This window comes from Phoca vitulina, unplaced genomic scaffold, assembly GCF_004348235.1.
Source record: "Phoca vitulina isolate PV1807 unplaced genomic scaffold, GSC_HSeal_1.0 scaffold30, whole genome shotgun sequence".
NCBI lineage: Eukaryota > Metazoa > Chordata > Mammalia > Carnivora > Phocidae > Phoca > Phoca vitulina.
The window spans coordinates 18,134,269-18,155,765 of record NW_022589733.1 but is presented as its reverse complement, the minus strand read 5'-3'; the positions used below and the strand labels follow the sequence as shown (position 1 = coordinate 18,155,765).

At 46.3% G+C, this 21,497-nt stretch overlaps 2 protein-coding genes across 4 annotated transcripts in view; one reads left to right on the top strand and one right to left on the bottom strand.

The window, feature by feature from the left end:
• CTCF (CCCTC-binding factor) overlaps positions 1-9,826 on the bottom strand; it is a 47,631-nt gene extending 37,805 nt beyond the window's left edge. For 2 of the 3 annotated variants that reach the window (XM_032424107.1, XM_032424109.1), the window contains exons 1-3: positions 9,623-9,825; positions 4,901-5,012; positions 3,532-3,644 (exon numbers count right to left, since the gene is read on the bottom strand). The gene's annotated coding sequence lies outside the window, so the exon portion shown is untranslated. Of the gene's footprint in view, positions 1-3,531; positions 3,645-4,900; positions 5,013-9,622 lie in introns of all 3 variants that reach the window. The other variant, XM_032424108.1, reaches the window with a different exon arrangement.
• LOC116644463 lies at positions 4,734-21,465 on the top strand. Its single transcript, XM_032424038.1, has 4 exons — positions 4,734-4,776; positions 8,673-9,069; positions 18,786-18,827; positions 21,009-21,465. Exons 1-4 carry the CDS (start codon positions 4,734-4,736, stop codon positions 21,445-21,447), a joined length of 921 nt encoding a protein of 306 aa, XP_032279929.1. The 3' UTR covers positions 21,448-21,465.
• The last annotated feature ends 32 nt before the right edge of the window (positions 21,466-21,497 follow it).

Genomic DNA, 21,497 nt, shown 5'->3' with positions numbered 1-21,497 from the left:
GATCGAGTCCCGCATGGGGCTCCTCGCTCAGCAGGGAGCCTGCTTCTCCCTCTGCCTGCCGCTCCCCCTGCTTGTGCTTGCTCTCTCTCATTCTCTCTCTCGACAAATAAATAAAATCTTTAAAAAAAAAATTATATATGTAAATACGAGAAAACTCAGATAACCAAGAATATACATCTATAGGTTTTATTTTATTTTATTTTTTTAAAGATTCCATTTATCGGGGCCCCTGAGTGGCTCAGTCGTTAAGTGTCTGCCTTCGGCTCAGGTCGTGATCCTAGGGTCCTGGGATCGAGCCCCGCATCGGGCTCCCTGCTCAGAGGGAGGCCTGCTTCTCCCTCTCCCACTCCCCCTGCTTGTGTTCCCTCTCTCGCTGTGTCTCTGTCAAATAAAAAAAAAAAAGATTCCATTTATCTATTTGTCGGAGAGAGGCGGCACAAGCAGGGGGAGCAGCAGGCAGAGGGAGAAGCAGGCTCCCAGCTAAGCAGGGAGCCCGATGCGGGGCTCAATCCCAAGACCCTGGGATCAAGACCTGAGCCGAAGGCAGACACCTAACTGACTGAGCCACCCTGGCATCCCTATATTATTTTTTTAAAGATCTTGTATGTTTATTTGAGAGAGTGAGAGCGAGAGAGAGCATCAGCAGGGGGAGGGGCAGAGGCAGAGGGAGAAGCAGACTTCCCACTGAGCAGGGAGCCGGAAATGGGGCTCGATCCCAGGACCCTGGGATCATGACCTGAGCTAAAGGCAGACGCTTAACAGACTGAGCCACCCTGGCGCCTCTATAGGTTTTTTTTTTTTTTAAAGATTTTATTTATTCATTTGAGACACAGAGAGAGAGAGAGAGCATGAGCAGGGGGAGAGGCAGAGGCAGAGGGAGAAGGAGGCTCCCCGCTTAGCCAGGAGCCCGATGTGGGGCTCAATCCCAGGACCCTGGGATCATGACCTGAGCCGAAGGCAGACGCTTAACCATCTGAGCCACCCAGGTGCCCCCCATAGGTTTTATATAAACATTCTGGTTTATATCCACAGTCCCCTCCTTATACACACACACGTATCTGTGCATACTATTTGATAATCTGCTTTATATAATACATCTCAAATCTCTACCTTTCAGTATGTTACTATACATAATACAATAGTTGCATGACATCCTATTATACAGATATTCATAATTTAATCACTCCATTTTTGAATATGGTCATTCCCAAATTCTGGTAATTCTACTTTATTTAAAACAAAAAACAAAACAAAACAAAAACCCCGGAAAAATTTATTTGCGCTACAAGATGTTATACAAACTATAGAAAACCAGGAAGTTACCCCAGACCTAGCCACTCTTGAACTATTAGTTTTTTATTTTATTTTGACCAGTGTTTTGATGTTTGTTTAGTCTTTTTCCTAGGCATTCATTCAATTACTGAGTTCTTTTTTTTTAAAGATTTTATTTATTTGACAGAGAGCACAAGCAGGGGGAGTGATAGGGAGAGGGAGAAACAGGCTCCCGCTGAGCAGGGAGCCCAACGTAGGACTTGATCCCAGGACTGAGATCATGACCTGAGCTGAAGGCAGATGCTCAACCAAATGAGCCACCCAGGCGCCCCTACTCACTGAGTTCTTGCTATGTGCCAGGTTTTTGGTTTTTTACTTTTATTCCATAACTATTTTTTTGTATTATACTAAAAAAAAAAAACTTCATAAGCATTTTGCTGGTTAATAGTATCCCCAATCAATTTCTTTTTGTGGTTGTCAAACATCACTCCCAACATGGGTGTGCCCCTGTTTACTTATCCATTTCTCTACTACTCAACAGAGTTTGATAAATGTAATTTTCTCATCCACAAAGTCCCAATTTACTTGGTTCACATCATTTTTGTACAGTCTGGTAGTCATCACTGTAGCTTAATGCAAAATATATACACAATGACCAACTATTCTATTTTTTTTTTTTTAAGATTTTATTTATTTATTTGACAGAGACACAGCGAAAGAGGGAACACAAGCAGGGGGAGTGGGAGAAGCAGGCTTCCCAGAGAGCAGGGAGCCCGATGCGGGGCTCAATCCCAGGACCCTGGGATCATGACCTGAGCCGAAGGCAGACGCTTAATGACTAAGCCACCCAGGCACCCCTACAATGACCAACTGTTCTAAAGTCTAAAAATTTTCACTTTACTTCTACATAGCACATTATAGTGTTACAAATACATATATTTCCCCCCAACAATACATTTAACTGCCATAAGCCTGTCATTTTACCAATGGGAAAAGGAAGGCACACGGAAGTCACCCCTAATGGACTTGCCCAAGGCCCTACAGCTATTCAGCTGCACTGACTAAACCTTGGTGCCCTAATAGGATTAAAATCAAATTTTATGCTCCTTTTGAATTTCCTCATACACCTACAGCAGGGTTTCTCCTCCAGAAAGCCTTTCTCAACATCTTTCACCAACTCCTGTAACTGACTATCCTCCCTGCATCCAAAACACACTTTTATCGGAGCACAAATAACACTTAATTACTGATTCCTTGCCCCGTACTCAAGACCCTCTGGAAAACAATCTTTTTCTTATTCATCTTCAAATACCCAGTACCTAATGCAGTACCTGACACAAAGTAGAAAGGCAAGTGTTCAAAGAATGGAATGAACACATTACAAGTGTTCAATAAATACTGTAAATATTTAGAGCACATCTAAACATCTGGCTGATCCAATTCAAATATGTTTCAGAGAAAGTCACACTCCATTGTGTCTAGAACAAATCAGGTTAAAATATAAAACTTGTATTCAAAGAATAGATATTATCAATATAGAAAATATAATTCTTAAGTGCCACTTATATTAAGAGCAATAAACTAGTAACAATACTTAGTAATTCTAAAACACACAAAACAGTTTAGATGCTTCTGAATAATTGTCTTAGGAGTCACAAGGTCTACCAGCTTAAGACTTAGCCATTTTATTATGACTCTGATTACATAACAACTTGAATGGGGGAGGTAACAAAATCAGTATAAACTGTTAATTATACTCGAGTTAATGTGACATTTGCTTTCAAAATTCTCTTCTGTAGAATTTACAATTTTAGATCTGATTTTGCTCATTGCTTTATTTAAAAATTATAATTCTTAGGTCATTGGAATGGTCTTAATATTTCTGACTTGGGTCCAGCCATCTAGAAACTGCCTACCAATCTGTGCAGAGCTCTTGTGCATGTTGAACATGTGCAAGAACATGCATGCAAGCTAACAAGCACCATTTAATACAATTTAACATCTAATTCCACAGTAGGATACTACAGGGAACAAAGAAGCTGGATGGTAGAGCTGTTCTATAGCTCAAAAGTATTGCTTCTCGAATACTAAAGTAAAAGTATTTCCACTATAGTACCTATACAAAAAGCAATTCTTATTCCCAGGTACTCATGACCCACTTTGTTGAAAACCTGTGTTATCTTAGACAGTCATACAGAGTTCCCATTCTGATGCTAAAATATGTATTTGTTTTAATGTAAAAATTTAAAAATTACTTACCAGTCAAATTACTTAACTCACCGCCCCCTCAATGAGCACAATTGAAGCTCCAAGAAGATGGGTCATGTTTATCTTGTGACTTCAAGTACCCCGGAATCATACCACTTTGTACCCTAAGGGTATTCATATCCCAGTTTGAGAAACAGGGATCTAAACAATTAAATAGCCATAACACTTAAAAGTGACCAACATGTTCCTATAATCCCATTCCCCAAACTCTTATGGCTAGTTTTCTCAACAGCTTTTCAAATCAGTATTGTTTTTCTTTTCAGCACTCATTAATATGTACTCTGTGTCAACACTCCTAAAAAAAACCTGCAAGGTACAAATTATTTCTGCAGTGACAGAATAATAGCCCATAGACCTTGTCCTTCCCATCTATCAATGTACCAAGCTGCCCATGGAAAACAGAGATGTGAAGAATAGTAGAGCTTTCACTCCTGTTCCCTTCCTCCTCTCTATTTGCTCCAGGCCCAGCTTTTAAGAAAAATCTTAGTAGTCATCACTTAGATGATTCATTCACACAAGCTTATCTAATGTCAGCATTTCTAATTCCCACCTCTCTTTTGCCATTACAAAAGTGCAATTAAACTATTTTCACATTTTTAAAACATTTTCACATTTTCTAGGGGATAAGAAAGATGTGCTTTCTGATAGCCTGAGAAGAGATAATTTTCCTACCCAGAAACCTACTTTGTTAATGAGATTCCAAAGTCTAGTAGATCTCAACATTTATAAGCCCTGTTTCAAGTTCCCTATGATGTCCATTATATTTTATAACAGACATTGTAGGCTACAGTAAATTTTAAGTGACACTTTAAAATGTTTTTAAAAGTTATTCGTAATGACTATAACTGATGGAAAAATGGGTCATCAGCTAGGCTAACTCAAGTTAACTAAGACAACTTTTATCTAAGATGTTTCCCCAAGAACAGAATTCCATCAAAATTTCAAATTGCCCTAGGCCGTGGACTTTTGAGGTCATTTGCCAATAGTTAAAAAATATATTCCAAGGGTTTCTGCAGAAAAACAACCATGTCCTGGGGTCTTTCTACGTACACACTCAGAATGGTACTTAATGCTTTACACACATTCTCATCAACTTGGAGAACAGCCTCTGTTAACTGGTGTTGTTCTCTCACAAATGGGGACCGTAGGAGTAGAAAGGTTAAGTAACTTGCTCAGTGTCACCCAGCTAGCATATGGCAGTACAGTTCCAAACCAAGGACTCTAACTATAAAACCGGTATGCCCTCAATCACCCACTGTCCTGCATCTCCTATACCCAAGAACAATATAGCAAATCCTCCAACCCCAGAAAGGATTTACTACTCCCATTTTCAAGACCAAGAAATGGAAAGAGCATTTACCTCTCCGTGACTGCAAAGTCAGTTTGAGGAGGGAAAACAGAACTCTCAAGCCCCTGGTTAGCAATCTGTCCACTAGTGCATCTTGTTCTTTGGCTCCAGATCTGTGATCATTCTAAAACAGAAACACCAATAGTTTTATGAATACCAAATATACACAAATGCACATATAATATGAAAAGCAAAATGAGGGCAAGATGAAAGCTGATAAAATTGTTAAAAGACAATATACTTGTTAACAGGTGACATTACTAAATGAGGCATTCCATAAATTCTATCAAGCCAATAAAACACTCACGCTTATTTTTTAGACATTTGCTTAATATATAAAGGATCTGTAATTATCAAAACAGTACCCCAGTGAGGTGCCTGGCTGGTTCAGTTGGTGGAGCATGTGACTCTTGATCTCAGGGTTCTGGGTTTGAGCCCCAAGTTGGGTATAGAGAGTATTTAAAAAAAAAAAAAATCAAATCTTAAAAAAAAAAGTACACCATTATGATCTTGCAAGCAAATAATGGCCCATGTATGTATATTCAAGCTGACAAAAAAATTAATTCTTATAGATATAGTAGTAGTCCTTTAACAGTATCATTTCCTTATATTCAGCAAGTAGTGGCTTTACTGATTAAGGTAGTTTACACCACAAGACTGTATTTTTCAGTTTAATAAGATAACTATGGAGAGAGCTTTCACTGACTTGAAATTCCTAGAAGCATAGCAATGAAATACTTTGTTAGCTGACATTTTCCTCCTTAAATTACAAATAAATTAACTGTCAAGCTTCAAGCTTCAGGCAACAGTAGAGTGGAACTTATTAGGAAGGAAAGGAAGGAAGGAAGGAAGAAAAAGGAAAACTCACAAGTGAAATTAAAGTGCTAAAATTGAGTTAAGAGTTTCCAAACAGGGGCGGCTTGGTGGCTCAGTCGTTAAGCGTCTGCCTTCAGCTCAGGTCATGATCCCAGCCAGGGTCCTGAGATCGAGCCCAGCATCGGGCTCCCTGCTCCGCGGGAAGCCTGCTTCTCCCTCTCCCACTCCCCCTGCTTGTGTTCCTGCTCTCACTATCTCTCTCTGTGAAATAAATAAATAAAATCTTTAAAAAAAAAAAAAAAGTTTCCGAAAAATCTCGCATATCAGGTAAAACTAGGAGGGAATCCATCTCATAATTAACTAAAGCCCATAAATCATGCTGATATAATATTTTCTTAGATGAAGCTAAAGAAGTCTTCTCTGCTAAGAGGCAATTTACAACTTGAATTGAGGATTAGTATATCTAGTCCAAGAAACACTTTTGTTGTTTTTTTTTTTGGTTTTGTTTTTTTAAAGATTTTATTTATTTGACAGAGAGAGACACAGCGAGAGAGGGAACACAAGCAGGGGGAGTGGGAGAGGGAGAAGCAGAATCCCTGCTGAGCAGGGAGCCCAATGCGGGGCTCAATCCCAGGACCCTGGGATCATGACCTGAGCCGAAGGCAGACGCTTAATGACTGAGCCACTCAGGCACCCCAAGAAACACTTTTGTATTGGAGTCCATATATTGTTACTAGCATGCCTCAAAGGAGATGAGATTTTATGTACCTCAACATTCTAAGGGTGAATAAAAATGAAGATCAAGTATGGAAAAATCACTATTCTTGGTGTATATATTAGCAGTCTATACGCATTGTTCCATCTTTGCACTCAAATACTAATCACTAAGAAAATGCACAAAGATACTGCCAGAGAAGATTTGAAGATAGTGACTAGATAAAGTTTAGGGATGTTTAGAAAAACAAATATGGTATGCCAAATCCACACATCCAATTGCAAACCAGGGTCTTCAAGATTACACATTATTTGCCATTATTGTTCTTTCCAAAGCTGTATGCTCTTTCTCGAAGTATTAAATTATGACAAATTTTAGTTGTTTGAAGAGGGACATGATTTCTAGCAAAAGAGCCTGAAGTCATCTGGGACCAAGACAGGTAAATAGGGTAGATAGATGATCAACTAAATTTCTGGTCTTAAAAAATGAAATGGAGGCTATAAAATGGATGATGGGGAGTGAATTTGACGCCAGCAGCATCCCTAAAGCAAAACAAAACAAAACAGAAAGTCTCTAGAGGAGACTTTTTGCCAGCAGGCACCACTGTGCAAGGCTCTGCCACAGGACTCCTCCTTGAGGTCCTAGTCAGCCACAGGTGGCCTCTGTACTCCCAAAGATCTCCCTCATTTTGCGTGTTGTTTAAAGCAAAATCCTAAAGCTCTTAGAATTGGAATGCATCTTATTCTAAGAATGACTTTTACAACTTCTAAATTTTCTTACTTTGGTTGAATAGACCCCTAAGGATGACTTTTACAATTCCTCTTGAATAAGCAGTATTTTCTTAAGTGGGCAAACATTCCTGTTGTAATCTTTCTCATGTTACTGATTTAAGTAATAAGTTCCTTTGCGTAACCTTATATCCTCAATTTATTCTCTGTAGATTTCATTTTCCAATAAAGTATGAATCCTGGCATACAGGAAATCTCAAAGAATAGCAACTCTGTAGACAAAGTCTATACCATTAAAACAGCATAAATGATATGAAAGACTAAGAAGATGATGACTGCAGAGGGCAGAACTGTAGGAAGAAACAAAACATGGTCTGTGGAGCACAACATTAACCAGGGAAAACAAGCTTTGCTCCTGGATCAATTACAGATCTTCTGGATTTTAATCTTTAACCCGAATAGAGCTTATTTTTATAAGTAAAACAGACTACCTGCCATCCACAATGTCAAAAGGAAAATAAAACCAAAAACCTCAAGAAATGCAAAAAATTACACAAATGGACTAATTTATTAGACAATTAAGCATAGTTCTATTCCCAAATCTAACACTTCATCAACACTACTGCATTTGTTAGTGCAATTTTACTTTTACCAGAGAGGAGGGGGAGAAGGAACGTTTTGTAGGGTTCAAAAAAGAGATGCTGAAAGACTCCTATAGAGGCAGATTCCTGCGAAATCCTACAGATTGAGATTACACACAGCAGACCCGACAACTTTGCTTAGCACCAGGCTGTTTTAATTTCCTCATACGCTTAACATAGCTTTTCTTAAAAAAAAAAAAAAAAAAAGTTAATCAAAACCTTCCTCTCTCCAAAGCAACCGGAGCTGACACATCAACTACTGCACGATACTGTATTAAAGTACTAGAACATTTCAGGAAAATAAGAGAGAAAACTATGGCAATCCAACAGGAAGCTTTTTAATCATTCAAGAAGACAATTAAGGACAGTAAATTTAATATACATGCCCTGTTTAACTTCTTTTACCGCCTATAGGGGACGTAGATTTTTAACTTTCCTAGTTGATTTAAACTCAAAGCATGAAGACTACGTATGCGAATGTTTACTTAATGCTGCACTCTGGGCTACAGGAAGTCAGCTACTAAAGAGTAGTTACATTAGGCGTAGATATTTATAAACCAACTGCAACTAGTGACCCAGGATTCAATTACAACATCAACCCTCGTATTTCAGCGTATGGGCAAATTACCAGTGGAGTCAAGAATAAATTCATTCTGCCCTACTGACGCTTTAGATCGGGTTGCACAATCCCGGGGCAGAACTGCCTTCGTCTAGCCCTAAAGCATCAGGTACTAAATACTGTACTAAGTTAGCGTCGGGACATTTTAAAGCGGGAAGGAAACTCAAGGGTCGCCTAAACCAACTTAGCCAGCCCATAATCCCGAATTCAGGAATTTGTCACGTCACTTGAGATCAGAACGAAATTAAGTTTTGATCCCTTTGAGATCTCTTAGCGCACAAAGTCAGGCTATCACTACAAGGGGAGTCCGACCCTGGCTGTAGAAAAACTACTTGGTGCGGAACTCGAGTCTCTTCCGCCCATCGTGGGGGACCGCACCGGTCAGGTCCAGCGAGGAGCCCCGCCGCGAGTTTGGGGGCGCAGCCGGGCCCGGCGGGGGCGGCGAGCGCGCGTCCCCCCGCCCGCTCAGGCAGCGTCGAGGCGCGAGCAGCTCAGCCAGCCTTGCAGAGGGAGCTCTCGGCAGCTCTGGGGTCCCTCTGCTCGCAGCCGCAGCAGCGCCGCCTGCGCCACTCGGCGGAGACGGAGACCAGCGGCGGCGGCGCGCGGACTGGGAGCGACCGCCGAGCAGCCGACCGGCAGGGGTATGCTCGCAGAGCGGCCGGGTAGGTTCCGGGGACCGGGCAAGCTGGAGGAGGGGCAGCCCGAGAGGCGTCGGCCAGGGCCCGACACCCATACTACACGGAAACCGGGCTGCGCGCGCGGCAGCAGTGGGTCCAGACCCTACAGCAAGGCGGGCGCGGGAGCCGGGACACAGAGATCGCCTTTCGGCTGCGGCCACCCGCCGCGGGAGGGGTGGAGGGCAGAGGGCGGGCCGCGGCCGGGCAATCAGTCGGGCCAAGAGCCGGCCTCGAGGGCAGAGACAAAGGAAGGAAAATGGAGTCGCCGGCGCGCGGGCCTCTGTTGCCGCCGCCGCCGCCGCCGGAGGCCTAGCGCGCCGCCAGGAGGGAGGCCTAGCGGGAGGGTGTGGGGGGGGCGGCCGGGCCGCGGCGGCGACGGGCAATGGCGGCGGCCGCGCCGCAGCAGGGACGGTAGAGGGAGACAAACACCCCCCGGCGGCGGCGCTGGCGCCGGGCTGCAGCCAGCGCCGACCGGAGCGGCCCCATCGTGACACCTAGAGGCGGCCCGCGAAACCTCCTCCACCCCGGGCCCCCTTACCTCCGCGCCACACCCCCTGCAGCGCCCGCTCCGCCGCCGCTCCACCGCTCCGGCCACCCGGCGTCCCCGGCCAGCTCCGCGCACCCGCACCGGCTACCGCCACCGCCGCTGCCGCCAAAGAAGCAGCTCCGCGCACGGTTTAATCGCTCCACAGGCTCGGGCACAAAATGGCGGCGGCGCGGTGCAGTGCGCCTGCGTCGGCGCTGCCGGGGCCGCGGGTGCTGATAAGGGAAGGGACGGGTGGGGGGGCCGGCCGGGCGACGAGTGGAGGGCGGGGGAGGAAAGGTGAGGGGAGGGGTTGGCGCAGGGCAGCATGGGAGGCGGCCCCGGGCGCCAACTTTCAAAAACGGGCGCGATGGCGTCACGGGACGCGCCGCGAGTCGCGTCACGCCGCACGCGCCCTCCCGCGCCCTCGCCCGGTCGCGCGTGGGCTCTGCGGGCGCCGCGACGTCCGGGCTCCCGCTGGGTGGGGCTTCCTGGGCGGAGGCCGCCGCCTCTAGGCTGTACAGGATCCCAAGCTTGTTTGACCTGGTTCTCTAGCCGCAGTCTCCCGCCCTGAACCCGTAAAGGGGGGGTTGGGGGTGGGAGGGAGGGTGTTTGGAGGAAGCGCGCGCCGGGCTAGTTGGTGGAGCAGAGGCGGTTCTTGGGCCGGTCCCCGCCCAAGTCTCCGCCCTAGCCGGGCCGGACCCTCCCTCCCAGCTCCCCACCGCTGCCAGCCACGGTGTTAAGGCCGGGCTGGTCCCCATACACTCCCAGCTCCTCAGAACTGTACAGCGCCCGCGACAGAGAGCGAGAAGGGCTGTCCTTGCCCAGTGGCTTTTGAGGGATCTCTCCGCCTCCTAAAACCGGGTGCAAGAGAAGGCATGGGCTTCCCCTTGGTGTCACCAGGCCACTTCAGCCAAGAAAGGCCGACGGAAGACCAGATTTGATGCTTTTACACGACCATACCGGTCTTTTGCCAAAAGGACTTTCTTATTTGGCGTGATTTAATGCTGTATTTTAAAACGTACATTTCTTGTCTCTGCTCGAGAGTTAAGTTCTCTGTGGGCGGCGCCCTTCAGCCCTTCAGCCTTACAGTGCGGTCGTCCCTCCCCCTCCCCAGGAAGCACCTGCGGATTCTACCCAACCAGCGGTGAAGTTCACCGACCACAGACTGGAAGATGTTCTGGTGACCCAGAGAGGAGAGCCTTTGGTACTTAGGGGAATCTGACTCAGGACTGTATTGTGAACTCCCATACCTTAGATGTCACGGACAACAAACGGACCCAGCATCAAGGAGACAGTTTTTGCTCCATTCAGCTGATTGTTCTATTATGAGGATGCCAGTCCAATATTGACATTTTCTCGGGGTTTTGTTGAAAAAGGGAATCAGAAATCTAGATTTTTGTAATGTAAAATCTTCAGGTATTTAGGTGTTAGCAACTCAGGCGTTTTTAAACTGTATGAGCTGATTAAACCATATATATGTGTGTGGGCTATCACTTGGAGGAAAGAGTGAAGAGGAATTCCAAGGCCAGATCCTAGACACTCCAGCATTTAGAAATAGGATAATGGAGAAGGAAACTAAAAGGGGGCAGCCAGGAAGACAGAAAAAAATCCACAAGCGTGTTGAATTTGGAGTCCGTGGGCAGAGAAGGTTTCCGTAGGGGGGGAGTGGTCAACTGTGTCTAATGCTGCTGAGAGGTCAACTTGGGCCAGAGACATGGCTTTTGGATTGGTCACCTTGGAATTCAATGGAGAACATCATTGGCGAATTTGGCTTGATTCATGTTGGTAAATCGAGACTTGGACCTTACTAGAATGGGTTGAGAATGAATGGAAAAGTAAGGAAATAGAGACAGCACACGTAGGCAACATGAGAAGCTTTGCTGTGAAGGGAGCAAAGAAATTTAGGGATAACTGGAAAGATACGGACTCAAGGGAGGAGATGTTTTAAAAAATGGTAGGGTTCTGGAGCATGTTTATGTGCCATTGGGAGTGATACAGGAGAGAGAAGGCTTGCTTGACCTATATAGGAGTGAAATCCATGAGAGGATATAAGGAAACTAGGAGGACTAACCTTGGATAGGAACAGGATGCTTCCATTGTGATAATGGGTAATAAAGGTGAAGATCGATGCAAATGCTGGTGAGGGTAGGGGGAGCAAGTGTACAACTTTCCTAGTAGGACTGCCTTGGCAGCATTGGGTACCCATTTGAAGTTTGTGATCATGAATTTAAAGTTAAACCAGTTGGCCTAGTATGTGTTTTTTTCCAGCAATATTCAGCTGCTTGGGTACAGACATGCAGGAAAGAGATAATTTGGTTTCTCAACACCAGGGCCCAAGTTTTCTGGTTCCTAATCTCAGGTACTTGCCTTATTAATCACTTACTTAATATTCTAGAAATGTGTGAATATTTGAAAAATTTACATGTGACCCCTTTTTCTAGAAACCAAATGATTCCATTTGTCTCTTATGTATACCCGAGGACTCAAAAATAAAGGCAAACTTAGTGGAAATTACCAGATACCTCTGGAATATTTACATCTTGCATTTTCTTCAGCCCTCCACCCCAAACACCTCCTGGTATACCTAGAAACTATGTACTGGGAACAACAAGGCTGACTTGCGCTTAAATTCTTAGCTTCTTTTTCTTTCTGGCACCTTTAATAATCTGATTAATAAACTTTCTGTAAGACTTTACCTCAAACCATCTTCCTTATCTTTAAGAGTAAGCTATAAGAATGTCTTCTAAAGCTTTAATATGGGCAAATATAAGTCAATGTATTTAGATGGAAAAAACTTCAACTATATTTACAATGATATTTACAGCTGCTATGGCCTGAATATTTGTGTGCCTCTCAAAATTCATATTTGAAATCCTAATGCTCAATGTATTAGTAGGTGGCGCCTTTAGGAGGTACCTAAGTCATGAGGGTGGAACCCTCATAAATAGAATAAATGCCTTGTAAAAGAGGCTTAATAGAGATCCCTAGTCCCTTCCACCATGTTAAGGACACAACCAGAAGGCAATGGCTATGAACCAAGAAGAGGGCCTTCATCAGAATGCAATCATGTTGGTACCTTGATCTTGGACTACCCAGCCTCCAGAACTGTGAGCAATAAATTTGTTGTTTATAAGCCACCCAGCCAGGGGTATTTTGTTATAGCAGCCTGAGACAACTATATTTATAACAACTATATCAAGGGCGCCTCGTTGGCTCAGTTAGTAGAGCGTGTGACTCTTGATCTCAGGGTTGTAAGCTGGAGCCCCACACTGGGTGTAGAGATTACTTGCAAGTAAAATCTTTAGGGGTTCCTGGGTGCCTCAGTCAGTTGTGCGTCTGACTCTGGTTTCCGCTCAGGTGGTAATCTCATGAATCCCAAGATCGAGCCTGCACGGGGTTCTATGCTCAGCGCTCAGTGGGAAGTCAGCTTGAAGATTCTCTGCCCCTCCCCCCATGCCTGCTCGCACTCTCTCTCTAATAAATAAATCTTTAAAAAAAAAAACAAACTATCAATTGTATGACCTCTTGAAGCATCAGTTAGAAGCCAAGAGTGGGGTCCAAGTGGCCTTGGAGCCTGCTTTCTGAAGACAAAGATCCCAGGTGCTATTCTGACCCAGGGCTGAGAAAATGCTGAGGATCACTAGAAAGGAACAAAAGGAAATGTTTTCTTCTCCCTGTAGGAAACAGGGATATGTCCTGTTTCATGGAATTGACTCCAAAGACCAAGAAATGGAGAGCCAAACCAAAAGGATAGGATGCTTCAGGCTGGACAGAAACAAGCTGAGAGCAAAAAGTAATATGATGAGAGCATGTGAAACCACTGGGAAGATAAAAATAAGGACAGATTTGTTCCCTGCAGTACTACTCCAGACTACCTCACCAATGAGAACTGTGGTGATTTAAAACCACTCTGTGATTTAAGGAAGAATTCTTCTCATGAACTCTAAGGTTTGTAGTCCACAGGAGTCCAGGGCATTATCAGCTGGGGCTGTCAGCTTACCACATGGCAATGTGAAGTCACCACGTTCCAGGATCTGGTCCTCAGCCTCACGGGCAGGACGAGAAATGTAGTCTGTATCGTAAGAGTGTATTTTTTCCTCAGGGACTTGTCAGGTTCACAGGAGCTTGATGGATAAGCAGAGGGCTGCTTTACTAACTGGCAAGTGGACCAGTGTCCTTGTGCTGGCAAAAGGCATGTTCTTTCCCTACAGGAGAGCCTCCTGGGAAGCCAAATTACTAGAAAGCTTGGTGAGCAGTTGATTAGATTAAGAGATGTAAATTATATAACTTAAATGTTTAATATTGCCCTCTCTAGATGCTAGAGTCAGATTGTCCAGGATTTTAATCTTATCTTGGCTCTTTATTAGTTGTGTGATCTTGGGTGAATTATAACAACTGCAGATTTCTTCTCTATGAGATAGGATGATAATTGTACTTCACACAGGATTAAACAAGAAAATGCAAGTAAAGCTCTTGGCATAATTCTAGACACCAGTAATTGTACAAAAAATGTAAACTATTATTATTTTACTGTTATGCTTCTTGTTACCTACCTTCACTCCCAAATCATCCTTCTAGTGGACACTGTCTTTCTAGATTCATTAACAGAATCAGTTACTGACTGGGCTTTCCTTGGCCTAGGAGCCATTCTTTCTGGGAATGGTGTACTTTGTGCTGTAATTCTCAGAAAACAATTCTATTTCCAAGATCTTCCTTGGTTCCCCCTGTTGCCCCATGTAAAGTCTGCTATTATTACGATCCCTTATGTTTTGTTTTGTTTTTGTTTTTGTTTTTAACTCTTTAAGCAAGAAAATCAACAATGGAGGAGAGGTGTTGATTTTCTAAGTAAAAATGGGCAGGAATCTTCTTGCCCACTTTGGGGGTAAGACCTAAAGTTACACCTGAATACCCCTGTTGTGTCTGTATCTATTATGTGAGATAGAATCCAATTTAGCAAACATTTATTGAGTACCTGCTGTTCTAGGCACTGGGGATATAAAAGTGACCCAAAATGTGTTTCCTGTCCTTGAACTCAAAGTTTAACTGGTCAGACTGGTTAAAAAAAAAAAAAAAAAAAAAAAAAAAACAGAACAAAACAAAACAAAAAACAATTATTGTGAAAATGGTTATAATGGGAAGAAGTGGATTCACAGATAAAGGAGTAAATCATTCTCTAGGAGTATCTCATTTCAACTGGGTGGTAAAGGATCAGAAGGCATTAACAAGCAAGGCAAAGTCATGTAAGGTGAAAAGGAGCCATAATCAAGAGCATAAAAGGGCACAAGAATGTTGGGAGACAGCAAGTCATTCTACACCATTGAACTAGGGACACTAAACCTTTTTTTTGACACTAAGCCTTACAAGACATTTGGAAAGTTTTCACAGTGTCAAGGGCAACCACTTTCTCCTAACATTTTAAAGACCTGCCCTTTCATATCCTCTCCTACCCAGACCACAAGGATTTTTTTCTTTACTGATGTCTACTTTCTTTAGACCCCTGTAAAAAGCCATGTTTATTTTTTACCTCTTAGCTCAAATTACTGCTTTCTAGAGTCTAAAGGACTTTACCTAGACCTACATCCCACACTGGGGGATGTGCTCTTTTGTTTTCTGTGCTCTAACCTGCATTTTTGAGGCATGCACTGATCACCTTTTAATAATCCATCTCATCGGGGTGCCTGGGTGGCTCAGTCGTTAAGTGTCTGCCTTCGGCTCAGGTCATGATCCCAGAGTCCTGCGATCGAGCCCCGTGCATCGGGCTCCCTGCTCAGCGGGAAGCCTGCTTCTCCCTCTCCCACTCCCCCCTGCTTGTGTTCCTTCTCTCGCTTTGTCTCTCTCTGTCAAATAAATAAATAAATAAAATCTTCAAAAAAAAAAAAAATCCATCTCATCTGTACGTCTTTCATTTTGCAAAACATCTTCACGTCTGCCCTTTCAGTTGATGTTCACAGCTCCGTTTGAAGAGCCAGACACAGTTTTGTCCTAAACTCAAGAAATGATGTGACTTGCTCAGAGTCGTCCAGTAACTTGTTGGGAAAACCAGAAATGAGTGCTCAGATCTTCCAGCCCCAGCCCCTCTCTTCCAGTTCTTTCAATGGCTGCTCAGAAGTCCTCACTGTCAGAAACATTTCCATTTTTATAGGGATCCTCTAGAGATGATGCTTATTAGCTCACAGTTTGCCTTGGAAGGGCAAGAGGTAGGGGAAAGGAGGTCTATCAGGAAGGCTCTGCATCTCTGCTCCCCTCATGCTCTCCCACATCCCTAAATGTTACGGGATTAGTTTAGAGGAAATGGTTTCTGCCCCTAAAAAAGTTGGACACTATTGCCTTAACTCAAAGGAAGGGCTTTAATTTTGAAAATGTCAGGCATTTGGAAGGCAGATAGCAGAAGTATTTGGACTGATGAATTTTTAATCTAGAAGTATGTTCTGAGCAACTTCTTGAGATAACAGATCAATGCCCATGCTGGGTAATACTGGAGAGAGATGCTGTCCCTAGCCCTCAAGTGCTTTACATTTTGTCTTAGCCTATAGAGGCCAGACTAAACTTCACGAGCATTAGTAGCTAAAAGTCAAGGACGGAGAGGCAAGTATAAGGTATGACTACAGGTGTGGGGGAAACAGATTGGTCACTGAACATCGCAGTAGTCATGTAAGACTTAACAGTAAAGCAAGGATGACTCTCAAGCTTCTGCCTCTAGCCTACGCCCTTATCTTCCTGCCCTGGATCTACATTTCCAGCTTCTTTCTGGTTACTTCCTCCTGGAAGGCTCCCAGGTCACCTTACCGGCCTTGTTACCTCCCAACCTTCTTCTGTTATAAGGGCTGTCCCTTTTTAGTGAATGATATCACCATCCAGCCTTCACCAGGCCAGAAACTTGGGCTTCACTCACCTCCCACATCCTATCATCACCAAACCATTTTTCCATTTTGCTTTTGGAACATCTCTTCACTAGCCTCTCCATCCCCGCTGCCTCCATCTGGCCCAGACTATCAGTCTCCTAACTATGCCTTCAGATGCCTCACTGCTTCCTGCTTCCTCTCTCCACACAACTGCTAGAATGACCTTTCCAAAGACCAGATGTGCTCACAAAATTCCCCTGCTTCAAGCCCACAGATGGGTCTCCAGTGCCCTGGGGGTAAATTCCAAAGCCCACAGCCACTCCACAAGGCCCTATGACAAGCCCCTGCCCAACTCTTCAGCCTCATTTTTTAAGACTTTATTTTTAAGTAATCTCCACACCCAATGTGGGGCTTGAACTCACAACCCCGAGATCAAAAGTTGCACGCTCCACTGACTGAGCCAACAGGTGCCCCTCTTCAGCCTCATTTCTAACGGCTCCCTCTGGCCCCTGTGGATTTAACTTGCTTGCCTCCTCAACCAGTCCAGCCTCAGCTCTCCTTCCCTATATTGTCCCGTGCTCAGGCTTCCATTTTATTCCTTAATTGGGATCCCAGTGTAAAAGTGCATTCTAAAACACTGTGCTTTGTAGGGTACATGGGGGTATTTTGAGTGTCCAGGCTTTTTCTGCATTAAACACGGTAATATATATATATATGGATATAAAATAAATAAATGCAATGGGGTGTGATTAGTACTAGACTAGGGGAAGTGCAGGCTCCCATGACAGGAGCATAGTGGAAGAGCAAGCTCCTGAAGAAATCTGTGATGTCTAGGTTGAAGCCTGTTCATGTGAACAGGCATTAACAAGGCAAGATGAGGTGGGAAGAGTGTACCACGAGGGGCAAGCAAGCCCCGCAAGAAGGCTACAGTGCAGAGCAAGAAGTTAGGTGGCATAACTGAGGCTGGCTTTGTGTCCAGGTTGAGGGGCCTGGACTCTTCCCTAGGAGAAAAGAAAGCCTGTGTGGTGGGTTTTAGAAATCACTCTGATGAACCATGGAGAATGGATGGAAGAAGGATAAGACCAGAGGCAGGAAGCCTTTGAGGGGGCAGTTTTAGTCTCTCAGCGAGAGGTCAACATGTACCGTATCTGAGTGGTGCCCATGGGGATAATAAAGAGTGGACAGAATTTAGAAATATTTAGGGCGATAATTGAGAGGATTCTGGTGGCTGGGATGAGAGGACAGATTGTGTGGCTGGGTAGTTGGTAACCTCAAGAGACCTGGAGGAGAAATAGGTTTTGAGATACTGAGTTTGATTTCGAGCATGCTGAATTTGAAACACCTTGGCTATTCAAAAGGAGGTGTCCAGTCAGCAGTTGGACATGGGAGTGGGGAGAGAGCCATGTGAATCATTGGCATACATATAGATGGAGCCAGAGAAACAGATGAATGTGTTTCAAGAGAGAACAGGAAAGGGCCTGGAACGGAATCCTGTGGAGTGATGTTTGTAAGAGGATGCTTGAGGAGGAGGTGGCAGAGAAGGCTGTAAGGAGATTCAGAGGATATAGCTAGAAACGTACATGTTAGCCATAGCAATTCAGCTACTTATTCGGTGGCTCTAAGTCAGCATTTTTTAAAAAAGATTCTATTTATTTATTTGAGAGAGAAAGAGAGGGAAAGGGAGCATGACCAGGGGGAAGGACAGAGGGAGAAGCAGACTCCTCACTGAGCAGGGAGCCCAAAGCTTGATCCCAGGCCCCTGGGATCATGACCTGAGCTGAAAGCAGACGCTTAACTGGCTGAGCCACCCAGGCACCCCTAAGTCAGCATTCACTGGGAGTCCATATGGCCTGAGTGTATTCAGAGACAAGCGAGACTTTACTGTTGACATCAAACTCAAATGTGGCCACCACCACGTTGCAACCTTCTGAAAAGAGGCCCCTCTCTTGCAGGCCAATGACCGTCTTATTTTCTAAATGATAGACTGTTTTTCCATAGCTGGAGTCCTTACCAAGCTCACTCTTCCGTATTACCCAGGCCCAGAAGATCGGGGTCCGGCAGCTGAGCCACGATGGGCAGATGGCCTGAATAGGACACTCCAGGGCTGTCTGGGGGTGGGGGCAGGGGGAGGGGGAGGGAGCATGTCATATGCCTAGGGTTCAGCAAATTGTACCCACGCACCATGCACAGAAACACACAAGGAAGGCACCCCCACTCTGTGGGTGAGACAAAGAAGCAGTCCTTTTCCCACGTGCCAACCCATCTGCTTCTTTGCCTTCCCAAACATGCCTTTTTTTCCTTTCTTCTTTTTTTTTTTTTTTGGTTCTCTACAGCTTTGAAAACACGAGGAAGAAGAGTGGGAGACAGGAGAAAAGGTAAGATTGGAAGAGGAAAGGGGAGGAGAAACGGGAGGCCCCCGTGACCACCAATACAATAAACTGTGTCCTGGACTACCACAGCCTGGTCCCTTTTTTGCAATGCAGACTTATGTTATGGTCCAGGGAGAGCCCCAACGATGATGGCTAAGGCGTGGCTGTGGTCTTGATGGCCTTGATTGACGGGGTGCTCCTCCATGTGTCACACTTCCTCTTCCTCACAGAGCCTGGCACAGGCTCCACAGGACACCTGGGCATAGGCTTTCCCTGCCCTGGTGCCTTTGACTCCTGATGGTGTCACCAGCCCCCCACTCCCATCACCTGGGGCAGCAGGAATGAGTGCCTCCCTGAACCTTGAGGTGGTGGCAGATAAGGCCGCAAGGAGATTCAGAGGATATAGCTAGAAACGTACATGCTAGCCGTAGCAATTCAGCTACTTATTCAGTGGCTGCAGCGTAGGAGGTAGGGGGAGTGCCCTGTGGGAAGCACTTGTGAGGCTGTGTGTGTGTTGGGAGAGGGGAGGATACAAGAGGGAGGATGGGTTCTCCCTGCCCTCCACTACCTCACAGACGTGGGCCTAAGTGTAGGAGGCCATTCAGCCTGACCTCAAGGCATTGAGGGAGGGGGTCTGAGTGGCTTGTTCTGGGCTCGATCCGCATAACCCTGAGCTAAGTAGGCTTGATGAGGCAAAGGCCGGACACTCTTCTTGCCTTGGCATTGACAGTCCTTCACCGGTACCTGGCTTTGCTCATGGTGTCTTCTTTCTGGCTCCTGACCCTCACACCCACCCTCAGCTAGAGCTGAATACTAGGCTCTGGTCTTAGGACTCTCCTTGTAGAGGACAGAGAGGGGCCCTATCCTTTCTCAGCACTGGAAAGCAGGCCATTCAGATTTTTGGTGACAGCCCCATTTGACCTCTGGCTGGGATATTTTTTCCATCCTCTACATCTTGCCCAGGCCCTGTCCTCTCCTGTGGATTGAGCCGTGAGCTCGTGATGGCCCCGTCACCCCTGTCTGCACTTTCCCAGGACCTGGTCAGCCAGTGTTCACTTCCTCTTTCCCCACCACACAGGCCATGCACGCTTCAAATCCAAGTCGACAGTCCTGCCCTACCAGTGGGCCTCTTGTGGGGCCGCAGGCCTGAGGGGCTCCTTGGGGTGGTTCTGGGACTGCAACCTTCCTGCAGGGGCCCTTGGGGCAGGCCCAAGCTGTAGCCAACTTTGGGTGCTGGTTTGGTCTCCATGACTTGTTTGCTTTCTCCATCCCCTGCCACTCTAGCCGACCACCCAAAAAGCTGAGCTGCACATCGTCCCCCATCCCCTCCATGCCACCCTTCGTAGTTACAGAGGGAACACAGCACTGTGCCGGTGCGCTGAGGGTGTCTACCCGCCCCCACCCCCACCTCAGCCCCGACTCTTCTGGAATGAGCCACCTGCTTCCACACACAGGTGTTTCCTGTGCTCCTTCCTGTTGGCCGTTTTTCTGCTCAGCTTGGCTTCCCCAGCAGGTGGTTAAAGGCCCAGCCAAACCTCCTCATACACAGCGCTAAAACACTGGGGAGCAGGGCTCCCTGGGGATCTGGGTCACCGCCCCCCCCAGCCTCCCCGGTGCGGGGGGGGGGGCTGTCGGCACCTCATTGGCTCCTCTTGAGTGCAGGTGCGCACACTCTCCCCAGTGTGTCCCACTTGTGTGCTGACACCACGTGCACTGAGACACCAGAGTGGGCTCCGGGAGTAGGGAGGGCCTGTTTTCCTTGCCCCTGGATAATAATGAAAGCTCGGAGGGAGAGGGGAAGGGTAGAGAGCCTGTTTGTCCAGCCTTGGGTGTGGGCCCCCTCCAGCCCTCTTTGGAACAGGCCTGCCACCCTGAAATCCCATCCCCGCCGCCCCCCTGCCCCCCATTGAATTCTTAACCTTCTGGGGTTAACACACTCACGTGCCAGGCAGCTCTGGGAAGAGGTGAGCCCTCTCCCTGGAGCCCTGCTTCCTGAAGCAGCAGTCTGCCCGCTGTCGGGGGTGGGGAGCTCAGGGTTCAGTCAGGTTTGTTATTACAGAGAAAAGAGGCAGCTTGGGGAGAGAAAAAACTTGCTGTTTAGGGTCACAGGGGCAGCTACTCGCGTTTCCTGCTTCCCAGGCCCCAGCTCTCCCCCTCTGCAAGGATCTCCCCTTTCTTCCTATCCAGCCCTCCAGGAGCTCCTTGCTCTCAGCTCAGCCACCTTGGTAGGAAGCTGCTGTTGCTGAGGGAAGACCCAGAAGCCTGGCGTTCCCTGATGGGGTTCTGCTGCCCCCTTCTGGCCAGAAGCTCCAGTCTTCCCCACGCTCGTTGCGGCCGGCTTCGTCTGCCTCCAGGCCACCTGGAGCTAGCTGCTGGGGAGCCATTCCCAGGACTGGCACCTCTGGGCTTTCTCTGGGCCAGCTCCACAGTTTGGCTGCAGCCTGGGCCCATAGCTTCCAGGCCCAGGGCACCCCCGGTCTCCAGACAGGGCCTCGTCAGCAACACCCAACCACCTTCTTCCTCTGCTCTTTCCCAACCCCAGTTCCAGCCTCTGGGCTCTCTTCTGCCTGAATTTCCAGGGCCAAAGCACATGCCATTGTCACAGCTGGGGGTGCAGATACACTAGTGTCAGGAAGCGCCAGAGCCAGAGGGTGCTGGAGCAGAGGGTCAGGGACG

Coding starts and splice junctions, on each gene's coding strand:
- LOC116644463 (XM_032424038.1), top strand. CDS start 4,734: ATGGCAGTACAGTTCCAAACCAAGGACTCTAACTATAAAACCG. Junction 4,777..8,672: donor GGACTCTAACTATAAAACCG/GTATGCCCTCAA, acceptor GATCCCTTTGAG/ATCTCTTAGCGCACAAAGTC. Junction 18,828..21,008: donor AGTGGGAGACAGGAGAAAAG/GTAAGATTGGAA, acceptor CTTCCTATCCAG/CCCTCCAGGAGCTCCTTGCT.